The sequence below is a fragment of the Myiozetetes cayanensis genome, unplaced genomic scaffold (assembly GCF_022539395.1).
Source record: "Myiozetetes cayanensis isolate MyiCay16 unplaced genomic scaffold, myiCay2020 scf5-8, whole genome shotgun sequence".
NCBI lineage: Eukaryota > Metazoa > Chordata > Aves > Passeriformes > Tyrannidae > Myiozetetes > Myiozetetes cayanensis.
The window spans coordinates 98,371,713-98,395,349 of NW_026087742.1; the positions used below are offsets into that span (position 1 = coordinate 98,371,713).

At 39.0% G+C, this 23,637-nt stretch overlaps 1 protein-coding gene across 4 annotated transcripts in view; it reads left to right on the forward strand.

Annotated features, from left to right (window-relative positions):
- The window catches only part of FRMPD4 (FERM and PDZ domain containing 4), a 298,391-nt gene that overhangs the window by 176,889 nt on the left and 97,865 nt on the right, over nt 1-23,637 (forward strand). For 3 of the 4 annotated variants that reach the window (XM_050331897.1, XM_050331900.1, XM_050331899.1), the window contains exon 2: nt 8,264-8,380. In XM_050331897.1, the coding sequence (XP_050187854.1) occupies nt 8,264-8,380 (117 nt within the window). Of the gene's footprint in view, nt 1-8,263; nt 8,381-15,380; nt 15,469-23,637 lie in introns of those variants that run through there. The other variant, XM_050331898.1, reaches the window with a different exon arrangement.

Sequence of the window (23,637 nt, forward strand, 5' to 3'; positions counted from 1 at the left end):
GTTCTGTGGAATTGCCCCTTTTTTCCCCTCATGAAGTGATGTGCACCTGCTGCTGTATTTCCCTGCTTGTCTGGCAGAGGAGCTGTAGTGGAGTGTTCCTCATGGCTGCCATGGAATCCCTGGTAAAAGAGATCCCTACTTTTCTGATCAGCTACAGAGCCATGGGCCCTCATTGTCTCATGATTGGCAGCAGTAGCAATGACTTCTGGAGGAGGAATTTATCAGAGTGTCTTCTGTTCTAAACCCAGGCATATGCTGCCATTTTGAAATCTGTTTTAGGCACCGAGGAGATGGAAGCTAATGCAATTTGTGACAAAAGTAGTCTGGCAGGATTTTCTAGAAATGTAGCTTCTATACTGTATTGTGATTTGGCATAGGGGAGTTCAATATGAAGTTTTGAATTATACTTGGGTTTTTTTCTGCTCAATCGAAGGATTTAAAGGTTGAGTGAAGCCCTTAGCATAATTTTTTGCTTGGAGTAAGAATGAGCGTTACTTGGTGAAATTGTGAATAATCCAGAGCATCTGTGGTGGAAGATGGGGACGAGGAAAAAAGGTGTGGAGTTATTTGCTTCATCAGAATTTGAGGAGTAGTTAGTGACTAACAAAGTAAAACTCTGAGCTGGAGACAATTTCTGAACAACTGGTGCAAGGCAGCCAGGCTTTATTCATAGACCTTCCTAAAAAAGTAGAAAAAACTACAAGAAGGTACAAGAAAGGGGGATGTCTTTGTTTTGTGAAGAGCATTTGTGTTTATCCAATGATGCATGATGCTGGGAGAAAATTCCAGACAAGCCTGAAGGGTACAGCAACGTTATTCTGCCTTTGCCCAGAGCATGGATGTGTTGCAAGATTACTGAGATGGACAGGTGTCACAGGGCAAACAAATTTTTCTAGCATTATGTTCTTATGATTAAATCACTTGTGGGGTGTTACGCCTCAAATTTCTTTTAACTGCACAGAGTTTCCACAAGCTCAAAAATAGCACACATTTAGATGAGCATTAAACCCTTTCACTTTCTTACCCCAGAAGATATTTAAAAGCATGCAGGTTGCAGAAGATGAAGAAAATCTGAAGTTATTAGTGTTCCCTTATGTACCTGTGTGATTTAGTAAAGGTAGTATCAATTATTTTTTTTAGTACAGCAGACTGCATCTGAGGCAGTTCATTTTCTACTTTTGTGCTTCTGGTAAGACTACTTCTCTGGGGGTTTATAGGACTCGTCTCTGCAAAGACAACAAGCTTTTCTGTGTCCTTGATCTTGGATCCAGATATTATTGTCCATCACGTCTGTGTACCCCTCAGGAGAGTTTCAATAGCAGAGTATGATGATTGATCTTGATAGTACCTCTGCAAAGTCTTTAAAACTTCCATTTCTCTTTTTTCAAGTTAAAATGGTAGGATGGAGGTAAACTTACTGTGGTAGTCTTTTGGGATAGGAGAGGGTGACACCTGGATTGAGAAAGCAGAGTTTTGTTCCTGAGGCAGTGGAAGATTAAATATCATAGAAAGACAGTTACTGAACTCCACTTGAGTCACAATAATGTCTATTCCCAGATAGACATGCCCTGCAGATACTTCAGGAATGATGTTCTTACTTTTAAAAACTAATAATACAAAATGTTTTATCTCTGGTGTTCCTCATGGTAACTCCTTGGGAGGTACCTCTCTGGCTAGACTCTGATTCCTTCATAAGCAACTTTTGAGAACGTAATGTGGCTTTTGTTCAGAATGTCTTTCTTTTAGGATGGGTGGGAGAAGGACTGACATATATGGGAATGTAGGAGGCAGAGAACCAGCTCTTGTACCAGTGGAGAATTGAAATGAAGCCAAGCTACATGCCCAGACTCAAAATTTATTTTTTCTCAGTATGGTAACATAAAAGAAGCCAGTGTATCAATGCTGTTAGTCCAATAGGAATGCTTAGTTACTTGTGTTAGGTGGTCAGCCTTGTGTGGGTCACTGATGACCCTGCACATAGTGCTTTCAGAAATAAAATAATTCCTATAAATAAAGAAGCACTATTAGAAACATTCAGATGTTAAACAAGATGATTCCAAGACATTAGATATCTAAATGGTAAGGACAGCATTATACTGTGAATCTTCATAGTCCAAGTTCTGTAACTTTTGCCATCTGCTGCAGTTGCAGCAGTCCAAGGGATTGCTATAAAAGATTAGAACCTAATCCTTCCACTCTTTTAATCCAACAGAGGAAATAGGTAGATGCTTATAAAGTTACTCATAACTAAAGAGAAAACATGCTTAGAATATTAATATTTTAAATTATTTATATTTAGGGAAATCATATGGCTCCACGTGGCTCCACGTGCAGAGATTTTACACAATTATGAAGATTTTGGTCAGAAACTCTTCGGATAACTTCAGTTTTTGCTAGTCCATGAGCTAACAGGTATTTGTTAACTAATAGCAACACTGTGAGAAAATAAGTCATAGGACAAAAAAAGCTAAGAGAGTTTTTAAAGCCTTGTGTTGGAGGGGAGTTTTCAAGGGGAGCTGCTTTGATGGAAACTTTCTGGAAGACATGCCCCAACTGGAAAAGTTTGCAACTGATCTTAGAGATCAGATCGCTTAAGCAAATGGTAACAAGTTGATAGATGGTATCCAGCCCAAAATTCTAAAGCTTTTTATGTCAAATGAGCTCATTTGATAAATGTAGTATAAAATTTTTCACTTCAAACTAATGGTACTGGGAGCTTGGAAGGTGTTTGCACTTATTTTGGTGCTCATAAATTTTGGAGGGGGCTTTGGAATGGGGAATAAATAATAAGATTTAAAAAAATTGCCAGTTGTATTACATTATGCATCAGTTTTAAAATAAGGGCTCACTATTTGTGGTAAGGGTGATACAGGGTGATCTGTCAGTGATACAGAATTCATCTCCAGATTCATATTCTTGAAATAAAAATTTTTATGTGTACACAGAGAGAAATGTTGGAGCTCCAAAATCACAGTGTACTTAGTGGGGAGCTAGTCAATTGGTGCTGAAAGCTTGCAAATTCTGAGTTCAGCTTTAGAACAGAGATGAACCTCTAGCCCTTCACTAAGACCCTAGACACAGAGATGGTCTTCAACTACATCTTGAGGGACTTCCTACTGGATTTCTGACAAAGAGGTAGCCCATCAATATAAGCTGTAACCTGAGTGAAAGCCCAAACTTCTGTCTCAACAGAAGCATGGAACTGGAGGGATTTCGGAGAAAGACAAAGAGAATGATCAAGCCTGTGAAAATCTTTGTACAAGAAATAGCTTCATAGGTCAGGACTCCTTAGCCTGCAGTGAAGACTGGTTCATGAAGGTTGATGGTGGGATATGTTATAGATCTACTGAATTATAGCTGTTATGGAGAAGGTGAAAAGGGAGACATTGTTCACCACTGCAAGTGTGAGAGGGCATTGAAAGAGAAAGGGGCAAGCAGCCGTGAGAATACAGATGGATAAATTTTCTCCACCAGTGCCAGACAGGGAAAGTGATAGTCATGGAATGAGAGCTACTAAAAACCAAATACATAAATAAAATTCTTCCCCTTCCCACACAGTAGAGGAATGCAAGAAGCAGGAATGAAGGTCACTGTGACCAAGACTAACCAGGTTTCTGCCTTCTTCAAATTACTGTGGGGGAAAAGAGAGAAGTGGAGGTTTACAGTGTTGCTACCACTTTTTAGTGCTGTTTTAAATCTGTCAGCAGACTGCAAATTAGAATTCCTGGGCAAGACAGTAAAGACTGCCCTAGTGATATGACAGACTCCTCAGCTCCATGTCCAATATCATTCCTAAGGAATGGTGTCCCTTGTCCATGGAGAAGGGTCATCATAAACATGATGTCCATCTTCAGCGGTGGGTAGACACACTAATCCTGTATACTGAGTGTTGTGCCCCATTAGAAACTAAATACATGAAATCCATTTTGGGCATTCAATTTTAATTGAGTGCTTTCTGTCTTGTCTTTGCCAAAGGACTATCTGAAGCAGGCAGTTTTTGTCTTACACTCCATTTTTGCTGCCATGTGGCCATCTGTGAGGCCAATGGAGTAGGCAGAGATGAATCTGAATGGGAAAAAATAGCTGCTAATTTTAAGGTGAACCAGTTTACTTTCACTGGCACACGAGCATCTGTGATGTGAAGTAGTAATGTCTGATGCTGGGAGGATGGGAATGCTGGTTTTGTGTCAGTGCCAGTTTATGCTGTTTTAAAATTACAGCCTAAGAGCCTAATTTTCACTAGTTTTGAAAGTGCTACATTTGTAACAAAATTTATAGGCTATAGAAGTGGCTCAGTTACAAAGCCCATCAAGATTTCTAGAGCAAAAGACTTATTAAGAATAATTTCAAGTTGCTGGTTAAAAAAATAAGTTTGGGGCAATATTACATGCTTATTGTCTGATTCCATAGATGCTATTATTTAAAAAATTTAATTGTGCAGCCTATTAAAACGTTTGATTTTTCTATGTTTTAAAGAATGGATAGTGTTGCTTTCTGCTTTCATCATTAACACTATCTGAACTGCTATGGACATTAGACTCAAATAATATGCTTTAAAAATTCAAACTGTTCCAGTTTTGGTCTTTGAAAAAGGGATGTGTACTACTACAGACCTACACTTGTGTGTGCCATGGGTTATGCTGAGTATGTTCTACATATCGTGTAAGTAGCATACCACTGATACAGCATGTGAGACTTCATATATGATCTCATGTTTCAGCCATTCCTCAAGCACTGCCATCAAAAAGGCTGACCTGAAGATGTTCCCTGGGGGACAGCTATTGCATTATTGGTCAGAAGGTCCCTTCATAGGGAACATTGGTTCCTTACACATCACTTCAGTGATCACCGCTTTGATGATTTAATGATTGTTCAGTGTAAAGCAATTCAGAGAGATCTAGTTTTGTAATTCTGCAGCAAGAATGTCAAAAGCTGATTGAGGGAACATTCTGGCTAATCTGCCTTGTTTTCAGACCTCTACTGGCATGATGTTGGCCTAGGCTTTCACAATGAGGTTTGAAATATGACACCTAAGAGCTGTGCTCCAACAGGTGCTCCAGCAGCAAGTCCCACTGCTGTGAGTAAGCAGGGACAGTGATGGGCAGCAAACAGTGGGTAACAGCAGTGCCAGTGCTGCTTGTGCAGGCAGGCTTGCTGAGATAGAAGGTGCATTTTCTTTGTTTTTCTGGTCTTTGGAAGTGGGCAAGCCTTCCAGAAATCTGGGCAGTCTCGGAGTGGTCCTTCTCCTTTACCTGTGCAGGAAGGAAATGGCAAATGTTGATCATTGAGCTCAGGGATTCATCCATCATCACCTGCAGGGATGTAGGGTTTGGACTGAGCTCTCCCAGGTCCCGGTGATCTTCCTCATCACTGAGACATCCTCCTGACTTAAAGACTGCCAAGATCACTTTGTCCTTTCCCCAGGTGAAAGGCCTGGCCCACTTATAGTTACCTCCAGAGCCTTTGATATTCTTTCTGGCTTTTTCTCATCTTTGCCATCCCTTTGTAGTGGCCATTGAGCAGAATCCTTGCAGACAAGCAGGATGATGTTCAACAAATGGAGAGAGGTGTAGAAAGAAAATGCAGTTCATTCTCTCTTTTTTTTCAGACTGTACAGGCATCTTGGAATCCCCAGTGCTAATCACCTTGTCTTATTGTTATGACATAACTGTTTATCATTGAATTGTGCAATAGCTATAGGAAAAGTTCTGTATTCATTTTTTCCTGTATGGCCACTTTGTCAAATTTGCACACATCTAATGTAGGTGTATACAGTGTCTCACGTGATAATTTGTGTCCCACTGATTATAACAAAGTCTGGAGGACTAGATCACATATAGATATATCTATAGTTAAGTAGGACAGTTATTACCCATCATATATGATAGGTTCAGACACCGTTAATGCTTTAAGGGCTCAAAGAAAGCTTTCAAGGGAATTAAATTTACCTTAAAATCCACTAATGTTATAATCCATACCAAAATGAGCCCTTGGTTTTAATGCAGAGAGTAATAATACTGATCATTATCATTGTCCTGTACTTCTACAAATTATCTGATAATAGAAGTTTGATGTGCTTTATTTGGGAATTTAATTGTCACTGTACCCATTTTACAGATGGTGAAACTACAGCACAGAGTTTGTGAAACATGTCTAATTAAGCTGAAAAGAATGGGTATCCCTTTATATAGTCTTGATAAAAAAGGTTACTTTCTACTTTATTTAGTTAACTGCAGTGTTTAGGATTCCAAATACTCTAAAGTGTAATTTGGAGTCTGTAGATGCTGTTAAACTGTCATTCTTACGTTGTAGAATGGCTCTTGTCTAAAAGAAGCGACTGCCCTTTCTTCCTCTGTCAAGCTTATGGAAAAAAGGAATGTTTACATTCAACTTAACAAAAAACTGCATGAAGCAGTATTGAAAGTATTTTGGTTTTTTGCTTTGGAAGACTGTTTTTTAATCAATTCCTTGGATCAGAAATGGGTTAGTTGCATTTATCTGGGGTAATGTAGCATATCTGACATTTATTTGTTTGATTAGCCATGAATAATTGTAATTTTATTAAGAGTCCTAGCATGTTCAATATTAGACTTAAGCCCTCTCTTATAGCAAATACCAGTGTTTGAATATGCTAACAGAAATGTTTATCTACTCCTTGAAGATAGAGTACTTAATGTAATTGGTAAATCAGATGATACCTAGCACTCCATTGTAATGCTCTACTTTACATGTAAATTATATTTTGAAGCACCATATTTTTTCCCAGTTGTGATTAATCCTTGAAATAAAAGGGGAGGAGGAAGCAGCTAGTTTATTTTTAATGATACATTCCTCCTTTGGGAAAGATTAACTGTGTACAACTTTGTTGAGTTTAGCAATTTGCAGTGAATTGCTGACTTGTCTGTGGAGACCAATTCTGTTCCTTCAGAAGAGTGTTTGTCAGGTTACATTGTGCTCTCTTTCTTTAAAGGAAAGTAGTTCTTATGTCTCTGTCTGTGGCAAGAGATAGTAAGTTCCTTGGTAGTATTTGAACTTAAATAAATCTAGCATGTAAAACAAAGCTATAATATGTTTGATAAATGGAGAAAAGAGAGGGAGAAGACATTACACAAAGCATGCTCTTATTTTGCTGTGGTTTTGGTTTGCATGTCAAAATTTCAGATTGTATTCAGTGTTGTGTGCTGTTTGCCTGTCACATGCCCTTAGCCTGTCTTTAGCACTGTTGATTGCCCTGCCTGCTTTTCCTGCTCTTTCCCTTTTCCAGATTGTATGTAGGTACTAATGACTTAATAAATTTTGTTGGAAGACCTATTTGTTGTCTTCTGAACCTTTTAAGTCCCACAGCAAAAAGTGGGAATGTGTGGTAACATCTAGCTTAATTGCTGCAAGTGAGTGGAAAAATATCAGTGCAAATGTTGGGGCTTCCTGTGGGAAAATACGATGATTCTTGCTAGCTGAATCTATTTTCTGTATGGAGTCAGTAGAATGCACCTCACAAAAAGTGTCATGTCTAGTGGGGAAACAGTCACTTGGGAGTGCTACTGGGCCCTTCCTTGGGAGTGGGAATACCAGAAAAGAGTGCTGGAGCAGTGGTATGTAACAGTGTGTGTGTGCTCAGAGATGCTGCAGCTTTTTCAAGGTTATTTGGTGGAAGCGCTTAATGGATAACGATCAAGTGCAACAACATCTGCATATTGAATCAATTTAGCACATTGTGCAGCAGTGTCATGGCCTTCCTTCATTCCAGCACAAGAAATAAAAAATGGTTTGCTAACTGTGAGAATGCGTGTTGATGTTCCTTCTCATGCCAGGTGTTGCACCACGTGTGTGATCTGCAGCCATGTGGTGGGTGGTTTGTTTTGTTAGTTTTTTGTTTTGGCTTTGTGTTTTGGGGTTTTTTTTTGCTAAAACTGTACTGAGAGCAGGCATTTGAACAGGGGATGGTGATGAATGGAAATGCTCTCCATCCCTTTTACTAAAAACTATTGAAAATTAGTATTGTGGATGTGGGACTGATGGGAAATGACACATTCACCAACCAAAGGCTTGAACTTTTAGAAATAATAGTGTATTTTTCCACTGACTAGAAGAATATTACAAATGTAAATAGACCTACTAACCTCTTTTCCCTTGCCTGGGTTTTGGCTATATATTTCACAACTATGAAAGTATTTCGATGTCAAGTGAATCATGTGAAGTGCAAAAGACAAATAACCTTTTTTTCCTCCCTCTCTCTTCCTCCCCACCTCTCCCAAAATTGCAGCCACAGGAATAAGTCTTCAGGCTGGCCTCACCCTTCAGGGACCTGGAGCTTGAACCAGGGGACACCTTATGGATGGGAGATGACGGCAAACAGAGATGGAAGAGATTACTTCATCAGGTAAGTGGGCAGTGTGAGCTGTGCAGTGTGTAGTACAGCACTGCAGCCCTGCTCTTGACTGTATTGCCTTGGAATCTTAATTTCTGTTTCAGCCTTACATGGTTAATGTTTAGTTGTTTTAATTTATGGCACGGGGATAGCTCAGACTGTACTTTGCTGTGCCTTGCTTTGGCACTTGGTTATTTCATTTACTCAAGAGAATGCTGATAATATAAGGCCCTGTAATTCTTTGAGGAATTACAACAAAGGTCATTAAAAAAAAAAAAAAAGCCATGTTTAAAGAATGAGGCAGAAGATCAATTCTAATTGATCAGTTATGATCCAATGACTGATACTTACACTCTCGATTTCTGCCATGTGAGGTCTTTTGCTTTGTTTATTATATTCATTATAATGGTAATGAGAAAGTGTATATTTTGATCCTGTGTAGTAAACGTTCAAATTCTTAGCTTTCCCATAGTCCTTTAGCTCTGAATTTAAAGGTTTGCAAAATAAATGTCAATGTGGATGATGTAATTTTAAACAAAATTGACTTTTCCCATTGAAAACTGTGCATAATTATTCTTTAAAATCACTGAGGTGGCTTGGATACAATACAGTTTGCTGTTCTAGCAAATGTACTCTTATGTAGCTTTGGAACTTCTTCAGTAAAAAAGGGTAATGATAGTGAGTTAGCAGAACCATGGGCTAATTTGCATTCATTGCTTTAGCTTACATCCCATTCTTAAGGTTAGAATTTTCATACTGTTCCTGTGAAGGTTTTTTTTTTTATTATTATTTAATTTTTGTCTTTGTCAGCCTATTTAGAAACTTGCAGGTGCTTGGAGAAGTCGTGGATAAGAATTACAATTCTTTCATTTAACACAGAGTAGAAGGATCAGACTTATTTTAAATTGAGAGTTAAAAGTCCTTAATTCTCTTAAGATCCTTCATCTGCAAAAAAAGAATTGTACAGCATAAGAAAGAGGATCCCTGTTACTGTGCTTTCTCTTCATACCCCTTCTGCCCAGGGAGCATGCCTTGGCTTCCTGAGAGACATTTGCTTTTGGAGCCAAACTAAGATTTGTAGCAGCCTGGTGACCTGCAGGCTTTCAAGATTTAGAGAAATTTCAGACCTGTCCAAATTGGAACAAGTTGTCTGGGTTAATGAGGGCTCAGAAGCTGACTTTGAAATGTAGTTTTCTTGCTTCAACAAGCATTTGTCATGCTTTGGGTGTCTGTAAGACTCTGGCTATAGTGCTGGACCATGTGAAGCTGAATGCCAGGCACAATATAAGTCTATTAACACAGGTTTTCTGCCTCAGCTAATTAGGCTTAGTAAGTCAATAAGTGTAGGTGAGACTCCAAAGTACTGTGCAAATGTGAGACTGATGCTTTGGCTACTCAAGTTAGTGAAGGGAGAATGTTTTCTGCAGACTGTTGCTATGTTCTCCTCTGTGTGCAACAGATTCATCTGAAGAATGAATATCCTGCTTCTGAGGACAGGCACCACGTTCGATTCTTCCTCTTTTCTCACTGGTCACATGATGGGGTGCCGCACTTGTTGTTTAGCTGTAAACAGCTGTGGTTTGCAAAATGCAGTGCATTAGTACTCGTTAATTTTGCAATTTGGGAATGTTTTCTAGCTCTCAGTAGCTAATGATTATTTTGTTTATTTTTTTGGAATGTATTTTAATACCTTAAAGTGCCATATCCCTCTATTAAATTGAGAAAACTGCATCTAGGAACAAATATCCATGCCAGGGAGTGCCAAATTATGCCCTAAGTAATATTAGGCTTATGGCTGTTTTGTTGTTGGGATTTTTTTTTTTTCACTCTTAAAAGGTGCTTGTTTTCCATTCTCTTTTGGGCTCTGATCTTTCTTCCATTTTTCTCTGTATGTGGATAGCAGACTATGTGCAAAAAAATAGTCTGCTTTAAGGGGTAAAAAGAATGAGGCCTCTGAGGAAGCTGATCTGTAGATGCCTTTGATATTTTGTGCCAGATTTTATAACCCATCAGAATCTCTGAGCAGTTTTAGGTGCAAGTTGAACACCACTACATACCTACACATTGTGTGATTGATTTATAGTACATATTCCTGTATTAAATGTTTTAAAGCAACAGCACTGGCTATAGTGTGTGCACCAGGCATGCCTCCAGAGTAGTAATGCATCTTACAATACATGACAGAACCCTGGGGAGCATTAAAAGCCAGTACTTTTGGAGACAGAAATCAGGAAACCGTTCAGAACCATGTACTGCTGCACCGAATCACCAGCTGTCCACCTTTACTAGTGAACGTCAGCTCAGGTAGCTATTATGGTGTGACTGGGTAGTCACATGATGTATATCTTGGTTTTAGAAGAATGAACAAAAACTAAATAGTTCCAGTGACTTCGCCAGTGATTCCTCTGTGGAGATTTATAGTACCTGTCCTTACAGTTATTTGTCTAAGGAGAAGCTCTCTCTGGCTTTTGAAACAACTGCTTTTGCAAATACTACTTGAAAACAGAATTTAATTTTCTTTCCTTCAGTTTTTACCCCTGGATTTTGGGAATGACATAGTGAGATGGTTGTTGACAGTTATGCCTATAAAGGCAGGAGAGAGATCAGCAAGAGAGCATTTCTTATTGTCTTTAAGGCTTTTTATAGCCACGCGCATGAATGAATCGCATTGCACTTAAAAAGCAATTCAAATACTTTGCTTGGTTTTGATTAAAGATGTATAAACCAGGTATTACCACAATGAAATGTGTGCATGGGTTCTGTACAAGGAAGTAACATGATTCATAGCAACATTAACTACTTTTTAGTTAAATAATTTACTTTGGGACATATGTACATTCCCATTCAACTGCAAGTAGACATATTGTAATTTTGAAATTGTGGGAGGAATAGAGAATCCAGGAGAATCTTTTGGTGAAGTGAAAGGCAATTATATAGTGTCGGTGCAAGGGCTTTAAGGCATGAATGGGAAAAGATGTTTATTCTTTCTCCTGAAGCACATTTGATTTCTTTGAAATCTCTGAAAGCCCTTGTGACGTGAGCTAATCAGGGGTAGCTTCCATTGCCAGGCAGCACTTTTGTAAAAGTGTGAAAAGAGTCTCTTATCAAAATATTTTCAGATGTTGCCATCAATTCGTTATCTCTCCTTTACAGATGGCACAACCAGGGTCATTTTGCAAACCTCTAAAATACTTTTTCTTAGGTTTAGGCCATGGCAAATTAAAGTTTCAGAACTTCACCCATTCCCTTTTAGCTTACCACTTTTACTTGAAATAGCCTTATGAGAAAAGTAATGCATTTCAGTTTAGGAGGGTGGCAATCATCTCGTATCCTTTCAGCATGTTTCTGTACTGCATGAGCTGTATTAAGCTGGACCTTTAATATAAAATAATTTGAAAATGGTATATTTAACCACTTTAAAGGCCTCTTTTATTTGCATTTATTATATATGTCATGTAATATATGTTTATGAGAAATCTGTAATGTTAATTTTAATAAAAACATGACACTAAAAATCATTTTGGTGTGAATATAGGACTTCAGGGAGATAGCATGGGAAGCAGAAGGTTTTGTCTGCTTTTGTCTATAAAAGGTTTAGCCTCATGGCAATTTGGCTCCTAATTTTTAGGAGCTATGATCTTATTGATTCTTGGACCTGTACAGTTTTGTCCTTTCCTTTGTGTCAGTCTTGCTGCTTGTCAGACCTGGAAATAAATTGATAAGAGGGGAAATAAACTGTCAAAAGCTAATAAAAGGTCAATCTTATGGAGAAAGCAAGGAATTTTATGTCATCTTAGCTCCCTGAGCCAGTCCTTTGCATGATCTGAAGTTGCACCACAGTTTAGTATGGAAGAATCCTCTGAATGTCAGCCTGCCCAGCCTTCTGCTCAGAGCATGGCTAATGCCAGGTGATGAGCAGCATTGCTGCCACACTGAAATATGTGATTGATTTTGGAACAGAGTTGCAACAGAGTTGTGCTGGCTTAAGCTTCCCTGCAACTGCACCTTAAGCTGTCTTCAAAAGTCATACCTTTTGGATTCCTGTTGCTGCTTAATTCCTAAGGAATAAGGTACTTTGTTATTTTTGTGGATCTGGTTTCTGTCATTCAAATAAAAAACAGAGAATGCGAAGGTGGGGTTTCTCAAGGCTTAGTGTTGAGTCCAGTCCTGTTTAATATCTTTACTGATGATTGATACGGCACGAGGAGATCGAGTATACTGTCAGTAAGTTTGCAGATGACACCAAGTTGGGTGGGAGTGTTGATCTACTGGAGGATAGGAGGGCTCTGCAGAGGGATCTGGACAGGCTGGATTGATTGATGGGCTGAGGCCAACAGTATGAGTTTCTGTTGAGGAATACATTCACTGCAGATAGCTTGGTAGACTGCAAGGGTATAAAAGCTCAGACTCTGCTATTGGAAACCTGGGGTCTAGCTGGTAAGGAAACGTGGTCTGACTGTGTGAGTGGGGTATGTGTAGCTGTAAAGGGGCCTTAGTCCCAGCTTAGGTGGTGTGAATGTGACTGCCAGAGTGACTCCTAGAAGGCTGGACAGAGAAGTTTCCTAAACAGTTCAACAAGTCCAAGTTTCTGCATCCTGCACGTGGGTCCCAACAACCCCACACAGCACTACAGGCTTAGGGACAGTGGCTGAAAAGCAGACCAGCAGAAAAAGAACCTAGGGATGCTGGGTGACAGCTTGCTGAACATGAGCCAGCAGTGTTCCCAGGTAGCCAAGAAGGCAAATCCCGGCTTATATCAGAAACAGTGTGGCCAGCAGGACCAAGGAAGTGATTGTCCCCTGTACTTGGCACTGGTGAGGCTGCATCTAAGACCCTGTGTTTATTTCTGGGCTCCTCACTACAAGCAAGACATTCAGGTGCTGGAGTGTGTCCAGAAAAGGGCAATGGAGCTGGTGAAGGGTCTAGAGAGTAAGTCATATGAGGAACAGCTGAGGCAGCTGGGGTTGGATTAGCCTGGAGGAGACTCAGGGAAGAGCTTTTTCATCTCCTCAACTACCTGAAAGGAGGTTGGGGCTTGGCTTCTTCTCCCAGGCAGCTAGTGACAGGATGAGAGGACATAGCCAAAAACTGCACCAGGGGAGGTTCAGGCTGGACATCAGGAAGAATTTCTTCAGGGAAAGAGTTGTTAAGCATTTGAACAGGCTACCCAGGTGGAGTCACCATCCCTGGGGGTACTCAAAAAATGACTGTATGTGGCACTTAGTACTACGGTCTAGTTGATAGGGTGGTGATCAGTCATAGGTTGGATTTGATGATCTTGGAGTTCTTTTCCAACCTAAATAATTCCATGTTTCTGTGTCACATCACATTTTGATATCTTGAGTGCCTGCTGTTGTTCTTCACTGATGTTTTTGTGTTTAGTAACAAAAATTCTTCTAGACTTTTTCCAAATCTATCTGGCAAATTTAATTCTTTTTTTCCTCTGAAGTATGTTATTCTGTGTATTATATGAGCTTCATGTTTGGCTTATGAAATAATTACATTTAAGTTGTCCTTGTTTGGCTTAGTAGCTATGCTATTCCTGAAACATGAAATTCTTAAATGTCAGCTTTTGCCCCATACAGAAAACAGAGGTAATATGTTTGTGTACTTTGCTAACTAGTATAGTTCACAGCATCTTAAATCCTCAGAGTCTACACAGTACAATATTTAGTTCCAATACAACGTCATGATATTCTTCTATATTCAAATACTTACCTAAATTTTCTTTAGTAGTCTTCATGTTATTCTTTCTGTGCTTGCTGTGTTTAGAAGAGGAAACTTTTTCATGTTTTCTGGAAGTGTGCCTCTGCGCCATTGCATGCATCCTATCTGGTCTGTACACCGTTGTACATCCCCTGGTACACCCGGTTCTCATAGCTGGCCAGAAATGTAGAATTATAAAACACAATCATTGATGATATTATTGGTGTATCAATCAAGCATCCTGCTTATTAAGGACCACTAATTTATACCAGATGCAAAACTGAGGCTCACGGCCTGCTAATTAGTTTAATTCAAAATAAATAAGCACAGAAGATGATCGGACCATTCATCATTTTTTTTAATTATTATTTTCTCTTGTTATATCCAACCCTGCCCCATTCTGCTTGTCCATGTGTTCTGTAGGTTGTACATGCCTATTGGTAGTTTAGTCCTTTCTTAGAATATTTCTCTGGAGTTTGTTCTGTTGAAAGGTTCTGAAAGCCATCAAAGGATATAAATAAAATAAGTGAAAGCCTTGATTGTTGTTACTGTGTTGTTCATCTTCCTGAGTTTTGAAAAGGCTGCTGTTATTTATACTTTAGGACTGCCACAGTACATAAAACCATAATGAAAGTCTGAAGTCACAGGAGCCACCTTCTACCCTGTAGGTATGATTTATTGCACTTTATTGAGTGCATTCCATTCCTTCATCACTAAGTACAGAAACAGTGTCGACTAGATTCACTGGGAGATTTATGTGGCATTCACAAAAGTATGAGGAATATGGCTGCTGCTGTTCCGTCCACGGGAGCACCTGTGACTTGTGCAGGGTGCCATCTCCTTCAGGTGAGGGATATGAATGGAGGCATCTGTGTGCTGGTTTAATGCCTCCATCCAAAGGCTGACTGCTGCATGTCTCTTTGGGCATCTCTGCTCCCAGGTGAGGTGCCAAGGGAAAAGGCAGTGGAATCACACCCTCTGGCCCACTTATTCCCGAGTCTCTAAAAGGGACATCCAATGAGATTGAATGGCAGGCAGTTTAACAGTGATAAAAATAGTACAACCTATATAATTAGTAAATAGAACTCTCAGCTACAGGTTACAGTAAAGCCTAAAATGTTTTATAAGATTCAAATGTACATTTGCAAAGTGCATTTGTAATGAGACGTTCACTATTAAATTACATAGGATTTAAAAAAAATTAGAGCAGATATAAAATCTTATGTTTCAGACAAGCGGGTGAGTCAGCTGCTGACTGCCTAGGGCTAGGACGAAACTTCCTGTATTAATCAGGTTATTCTATAATTACAAGGTTTCTTGCACCTTCCTCTGAAGCGGGTACTGAGTGCTGTCAGAGAAAGGATACTGGACCAGGAGGACAACAGGTCTGATTGGTATGGCGATTCTTGATTTTTCTGTCTCTTCCATGTTTTATTTTAAATTCCCTTGTCTCTAATACGGGCTGTTGTTATGAATAGTGTGCTATTAAAGAAAGAGTGCTACTCTGCTCCTTTCAGACTGCATAGAAATTTGCTTTCTGTTACTAAGGGTTTGACCTACTCAAGGACAGGATCGGATGATGGAAGGGGGAGTGGGGCTAGAAGACATGAGCAGCAGCAGGGATGCACAAATGCAAGTGACTGTTTAAAGCAAACCTGAATAATTAGAAAGGGGAAGAAGTAAAATTATATATCAACCTGTTTATGTCAGTGGTTTGCCTAGAGACTACTCGGGCATATGGTGAAAAAGTAAGTATTGCTAAATCACCTCAACCTCCTGAAAAGAAACAATGATTTAACAATTGTCTATCCTTCACAAAGAGTTGTTCCTCTAGCCATAAATATTGCAGCCATAAATATCACAGACAAAGTGATGTTAATACTGACTGGGATAAATCATTGATATAATGGAGGGAATGATACCAAGGAGGTGATGGTTTGTGGGGTTATTTTATTTTAACTAGAGCATGGAAAAAGGGAGAGTTCATTGCATTGTAAGGCAGTTGTTCCTAAGCTGGTTAGTGTGCAGTAACTCAGGAGCTGGTCACAGCAGCCTAGTTCCTTCCCTTTCTTCTGGCTTGCCCTTTTTGGGTCCCCTCTGCACACGCACAGAGCCCTCCCTTGCTGGAGCAAGAGGATTTCTCACACTGGAAAGGTGAGGGGAGTTATACAAGAGGGTATGAATGTGGGTGAGACTACTCAGAAGAGAGGAAGCTTTTGCTCAGTCATTTGCTTTAGGTTGCCTGGATGTAATTATACTTAAATGTAGTACAGGGAATCATACCGTGGGCCTCTGTTACAGTGAAGCCAGTGTTCCTGAGCTAGTTCTCTGTGTTTTTCCCAAAAACTGGATGGGGATGCCATGAAATTCAGAGAAGTATTGCATCCTGTTACAGTTACTGTTACACACTGTTACTCCTGTGTGTTTGAAGGTGGATTAGGAAGCAGAATAAAACTTCTGGAGCAAGACCTGCATAGAAAAAAAAAGTAAAAATCAAGGTATCCTGACCCAGAATCATAGTGTACATTGTCATAGAGAGGTGCAAAGATTAAATCCTCATTATTGTTGGAGTACATATGCTTCTAGGTAGCTGTTTTCTATGGAATAACAGCATCTCATCTGTGCATTGCAGCATGTAAATGCTTCTGTAGAAGCATTGCTTTGGTACACCAAGCTACCCTTCCCAGGAGTATAAAACAAATTAATTCTTTTAAACAGCTTGTGTGGGAATGATAGCCCCAGTCGGAGTCTGCTTTTCCAAGCATCTCTCTTGTAAAACAGTGTGTTCCCTAGAGAATTGGGATTAAAAGTGTGAAGTTCTGGTTCTGCAAAGCCATGCAGGTGGCTGGAAGAGTGGTAGTGGTTTGTAAGAAGCCGAGTCTTATCTTGGGTCACATGCTGGTAACCCCAGTGATCCAAACACAGAGGTTCTGCATATGAAATAAAGCCAGGCTCCTTGATAGTCCTTAAAAATAGAGAGGGGAACACAGCAACTGAAACACCTAAAACATGTTTCCTGCAGCCTGTACACTGGGGCCTTAGTGGCCATGAGCTTGGAAAATTAAATAAGGCAAAGCTGCCTGATACTTGGTGATAGAATTGGGACCTTTCACAGCAAAGGCTAGGTGAAAATCTTCCCTAGAGCTTCTGTTATGACATTGAGAAAAAAATGTGCTAGAGCTGGGTTATAGAGAAGAAACAAAAAAGTATGAGAATTAGCACAGTATATTGGTGCTGTTTAAATAGCACAGTTGAGTTCACCAGTTGATCGTCGTGTATGTACAGAATTAAAATGAGTTACCTAATGTGTTATGCTATGCTAGGAAATACCATATTGATGATACTTTTCCAGTAGGCATTCATATACTAAGGAACTGCATACTGAGGTATATGGAAGCCAACACTGAAGAAACCTAATTTATCCTTTTGGCTTAATATCTCTCATATTAATATATTTACAGTTTTCTATAAAGAAAATCAAGTATAAGCCTACTGTAAAAGGTTCTGATCTGGATTGATATGGTAGGACAGGAAGATAAATTGTTTTAGAAAGACAATACTACCAACAAAAGCTTACTGAATTTTAATTCTCATTTAGTTTTTAATTGCCCTTCTTACAATAAAATACTGCTTAATTATACTCAAAATGCTCAACTGCCAAATATAATGCTAAAAATCCTTGTATTATGTATTTGACATAAATGCAAGTAAAGAAATAGTTTAACTGAACTCAAATTAATCTAGTCACTGACAACATTATGACTCACTGCAATACTTTGAAAGCCATTTATCTCATGTTCGCTTAGAATCCTGAACCATTCCACAGAAAAACTTCAATTTAAAATAAACCAATCAAACTGTGTGGCTGTACAATTAAATATCACCATGGCAACAGGGATTAAGCACATGAGGTAAAGACCTGCTGACAGTGCAGAGATTATTTCAAGTTTCTGACTCTTCTAGCAGTAGACAAATGAATTTACATTTTCTGTATCGAACACTGGGAGACGTGAAATGAAAGAGATTGAGGTACTTCTGTGGCATCTTGGGACTTCAGACAGTATTTTCCTGACAGGGGAAGTAATTAGCTGGAATTACAAATAGGAACTTAGCAGACAGATACAAATAAGCATTTCCTCATGGAATTTATTTAGCATTTCATAATTAAAACCTGGAGAGACATATTATTTAGGATATAAATAGCAATGAAAAAATTTTGCCATAATTTAAAAAATTTAACAGCATAATAACTGTTTTGCTTTTAATTTTTAGGTGAGCTTGGGTTCACTTAGGAAAGAAGGTTATTTGCAGCTCTGCTGTCAAGTGACATTTCTAATGTGAAATATACATATAAAGTTATACTGCAGAGTATAATTAATGTTCAGTGAAGCCACAGGAGGATGCATTAATCAGTCCTAATGTTTCTACTTCTCTCTGGCTCTACTCCTAGCTTTTTCGTATGTATTTATGAAGACCACTGGAGATGCAGATATGCTGGCATGTATAGTTTTCAGTTTTTAGTAGTGTGGCTGGGGTTTTTTGTTTGTTTTTTTTTGTTTTGTGTTTTTTTTCTCAGATTAGCTTTTGATTCAGTTCATAGGATCATAGAATGGTGTGGATCAGAAGGGATCATCTACTTCCAACCCCCCTGCCAGGACAAGGACACCTTTCACTAGACCAGGTTGCTCAAAGCCACATCCAGCCTGGCCTTGAACACTTCAGGGATGGGGCATCCACAGCTTCTCCAGGCAACTTGTTCCAGTGCCTCACCACCCTCACAGTGGATATCTAATCTAAATCTAGCCTCTTTCAGTTTAAAACCATTGCATCTTGTCTTATCAGTGAACATCCTTGTCAGAAGTTTTTCTCCAGCTGTCTTGTAGGCTCCCTTTGGCTACTGGAAGGCTGCTCTAAGGTCTCCCTTCAGTCTTTCTTCTCCAGGCTGAACAAACCCATCTCTCCCAACCTGTCTGGGCTCTAAGAGAGGTGCTCCAGTCACTTTTCTGTCATCCTGTGAGAAGTGGAAGTGAGCTGGCCTCAATGTGCAATATGCAGCTCATCCTGTATTAAACAGATGTAGACTCTGTAGCCCTTCTGCAATCAGAGCTAACAATAAGTTGAGATCAAGGTGTATGCTTCACATCAGTCCTTATTAGTGTGAAATTAGTCTTGGAATCATGCTGTTCTCAGTCTTTGGGGTAGGATGGACTTTGCACCCTTGTAGATAAGACACTTGGAAAACATTTTATGACACCGGGTGGTAGGTGGACCCACAACTGCACCTTTTCAGTGGGAATCAGAATTTACCAAACCTGTCAAGTTGCATTTTGTTGTCTGGTTTTGATTATGGTAGTCTATACAGTCTGATATCTTTCTTCCCTATTCATTTCAAGCATAAGCTTAGGTCTCTGTCTTTAAAAAGCTTTTTTAGCTCTGCTCTTATGAAGAACTGTTGCTTCGATTCTACTAGTTGTCTGACATTAAGTTTTGTCAGCTTTGTGTTAAAATGTCTTTCCTTGCATGCTGAGTGCAGGTTTTGGGGTTTTTTACATCTTGGGATGAAAAGCCTTTGTTAAAGATGCATAAATACAGCAGATATATCTAAAAATAATTGTATCTGGTGAGTTCATAAAGGAGGAGATGAATACTGGGCACATTTTGTAGGAATAAGTGTAGAGAGTCTGTTAATGGTGGCAGTCTTTTGCCATTCAAAAAAAGGCAGAAGCCCATATTAAAGTTAACTCCTGGCATAAGCATCCAGTAAACGTAAGAAGAAAAAAATAGTGAAATATTGATGAAGCTTAAGGTAAAAACAGAAAGTCAGGGATATATGGAGGACATTTCTTGAGAAATTACTTAAATGATAAAGAGACTGGGCTTGATCAAGTGGGAAGAATAGTTTTACTTGTAGTCTAAAGAGGTACTTCATGTTTCTGTTCCTGTTTATAATCCCTTTTGTGCAGCGTTTTCTTCTTGATGCTGTTTTTATTGTTTTTGTTTAATCCAGTCAGTGCCTTCAGCTGGACAGAAAAGACTTGGCAAAAAGCCATCCTGATAAAAGACGTTTTGGGCCACGAGGGGCTGATTCTGGCAGCTAATAATAATGACATTTAGAGGTTTTGTTGCAAGATTCCTGTTGCCAACATCCTATGGAAATGCAGTTCCACCATTTTAACAGTGTCCTAAGGAAATATGAGCTAATGACCTACCTTTGAGAAGGAAACTATAAGAGCATAGCATTGGTGTTGCATACTGACAAGTCGCAGCTTTCCAATTGGGCATCTTTTTAGTTAAAACATACATATAAAAAATAGGGGTTCCCATGCCTTCAGACACTGGCCAAAATTGTGGCTAGGTCTTGAAAAGCACTTGATTCCACAGAGTGTCACACAGTAACTACCCAAGTTTCCAAAAGGCACTGAATAATGCCCAGTCAGAGGAATCCAAACATCAGTATCCTCAAACTCCATTTGATAACAGTCCTGCTAGTTTCCCTGACTAGAATTAATTAAAGCCAGTGCAAGCTAATGGGCAGATCATAGAAACAGTTGCTTTCATGGTGTGAGCCTTCAGGAACACGGATCCTGGAGGAGGAACTCTATCACCTGAACATAATGTGTAATAGCTGCACAGCTGCTTTCTCAGCCTTGCCTCTCTGACTTGCATAGGCAATTGAGCCCTTCACTGAAAGCAAAGCCTGGGCACCATTAGGGAGAGTGACAGGACAAGGCTTTGTAGAGCTGCTCGGAGGGGGTTTGGTTGGATGGCTTGCTTTTTTTCCCATAAGCTGCTTCTCCAGCAAGCTGTACTCAGTCAGCTGACATTTCCTGAACATCCTTAGTAAGAAAGGATGTCATGACTGCCCATGCTCAGAATCTGACAGCCTGAAACAGTTGGCCACGCAGCACTTACCTTACTGTTAGTGTTTTTTGTCTTTGTGCTCAAATTTAAAGAATTGACCAGCTGAACCTACAGACAAATTTACTCAAAAAATTTTGGTTTGGCCACTGGGTTTTTTTGTTTGTCTGTCTGTTTGTTTTTGTTTATGGTGCATGGGAAGTCTACCACATAAAATTGGGATTCTCATGTACCAGGGGTTATATTTTAATTAGCAGATGCTAGAAGTACATTGACTTAATTCTTGGGTTAGGTTGCAAAGCTGAAGCATGGCAAGATTAAGTGAATTTTTCAAGGAGGGATTTACTGTCAGCCTCTCCTCCCCAAATCTGTGTCAAAGATTAAGAACTGAATGTGAATCTTTTCATAACTGCTGTTCAGTGACAAATGAAAAGCTAAGTGATCCACATGTTGCCAGGCTAAGTGTTGTGCCATATGTGAGAGTCATAATGATGTTTTAGTGTAAATTTTAATGGTAGAAATTGATTGATTTTCCATTGAGTTTTTGGCTAGATTTGCATAGAATACAGCACAAATGCTAAATGCTCCTGCTACATGGAAAACTTATTGGTGTTTGCAGTGATAAACCAGTGTCATATCCCTAATGAGCTTTTAAGTTCTTTGGACTGTCTGCCATTCTTAGGCTGTCATAAAGCTTAGCATGGACTATCTGAAAATTTATTGGTATTCTCCAGCAGGTTTTACAACTCAGTCTGATCTTCCTGCCAAGCTGCTACTGGCACCTGACTTTGCTACTTTAAAATTATTTTGGGATGGCTTTGCAAGACAGCACTTTGCAAATGGTCTAATGTCTGCATTATAGAAGACCAGTGCCTTCAATAAATCTGAAAATCATTGTTTTCACTGGAGAGCTGAATGTGGATATGTATAAGGGGGATTCTCATGGAAGAAACTTGTAGGGAGAGGAGAGAGAGGCAGAGAAAGCCAGAAGTGTTTCACCTCTTATGAAAGTACCAGTTTCAAGATTCAGCATGATGGTATGGAGTAGGGTGTGAATATGAGAGAGAGATGCACACACACATACATGTGTGTATATGCACACACACGTATATATATATATATACCTCCTGCACTTTTACAGTGATTCTTGCTGATGAAAAAAATTGTAAGAAGTATGTTACATATTTAGAGAAGAAATCTTTAATCATCTGGATTTATATTTTAGTTTATAAAGTCAGTGATGTGCATGTACCTGATATAAGAGAGCCATAATTAGCTGAATAACCACATCCATAAAGACATTGCAAAAAAAGCAACTAGTGTGTAAGAAAAGGTTAAAAGGAGTGATCAACGTAGGAAGGTTCTTGAAAAGCAGAGACTAGAGGGCTGTAGTGAGGTTTGTAGAAGCGCAGCCCAAGTTAGTTGTTACAGGAGAATGTTAAAACACCTTCAGTGGCTTTTTTTCAATATAGAAGAGGAATAGGGGACCTGCATATAAAGAACACAGATGAACACAGTAAAATTCACAAATGTGTTTGAGGATTTATAACAAAATCTTCCCAATGATCTAAAAATAAGTGTTCAAATGACTGAGGAGAGAATTCTTGATTTACTGGCTTGATTCTTGATTTATTTGCTGAGAGACTTGCAAGTCTTGACATTTGGATATGTCACTGGCAAATGCCATTGTAGATAAAGGAAAGTATTATTAATTACAGCTAGGCATGTTTCAGAGGGGGGATTCAAACTGTAGCAAATGCAGAAAGTGCTGTTAAGATGGTTGGGGAGGAAAAAAATCAGGGGAGACTAGAACACATAGATTTGCCTAATATAGCAAAAGTAAGATCAAGAGGGAATAAACACCAGGAAGAAATGAGAAATGTTTAAAACAAAAAATAATTTGTAGCAAAAAAACTAAAGGCACTCTACATTTAGATTGCAAGGGAGAAGAACCTTAAAGATTAGAGCAATGGAGTTTATTTCCAAGTTTTCAGTGATAGCACTGGATTGAATAATCCAAAATGTGTTTACACTGTTTATTGGTAGATATTTAAAGGAGGATATAGGACACAGTTTACATGATACACTTTAAAAAAGCAAGGGACTGGAGATGATTTCCATTCCTGTCTTCCTATGAGTCAAATGACACTTTACTTATTTCTTTAGCATGTAGAACATGAAATCTAAGCAACATGTTTGAAAAACAGACTTAATCCACTATATGCCCTTGGAACTTTTTGCAAGTATTAATGAAACAAATTTAATTATCTCTGTTAGACAGATTACTCAAGGCAATTTAGACTGTCACATAAAAAGTGGAATAAAGATCAGTGTTTTTAGTAAGCATATGGGTAATAAAAATACTCAAATGGGATGATATTCAAGGAGATGATATTATTTGACCAGGCTTTTGGATAACTGGATAAATGCTCTTTTCTAAATGCTGTCACAGAATGATGAATAAGTCTATTTTAAAAAATGCTTTCATTGAAAGATAGGAGAGAAAATTTTTTTTTCTGAAGTGTTTATACATGGTATCAGCAAAACGCTTTTCTTTTTCTGGAAAATGGACATTATCATCAATCTTATTAAAGTATAAAACATGGAAGTAGTCTGCAAATATAAGGACAAGTTAAAGGAGTGTTTCTTGCTGGCAGTTTTGAGTTGCCTGATAACAACCAGGATGAGTTATAATTTCATCAGGC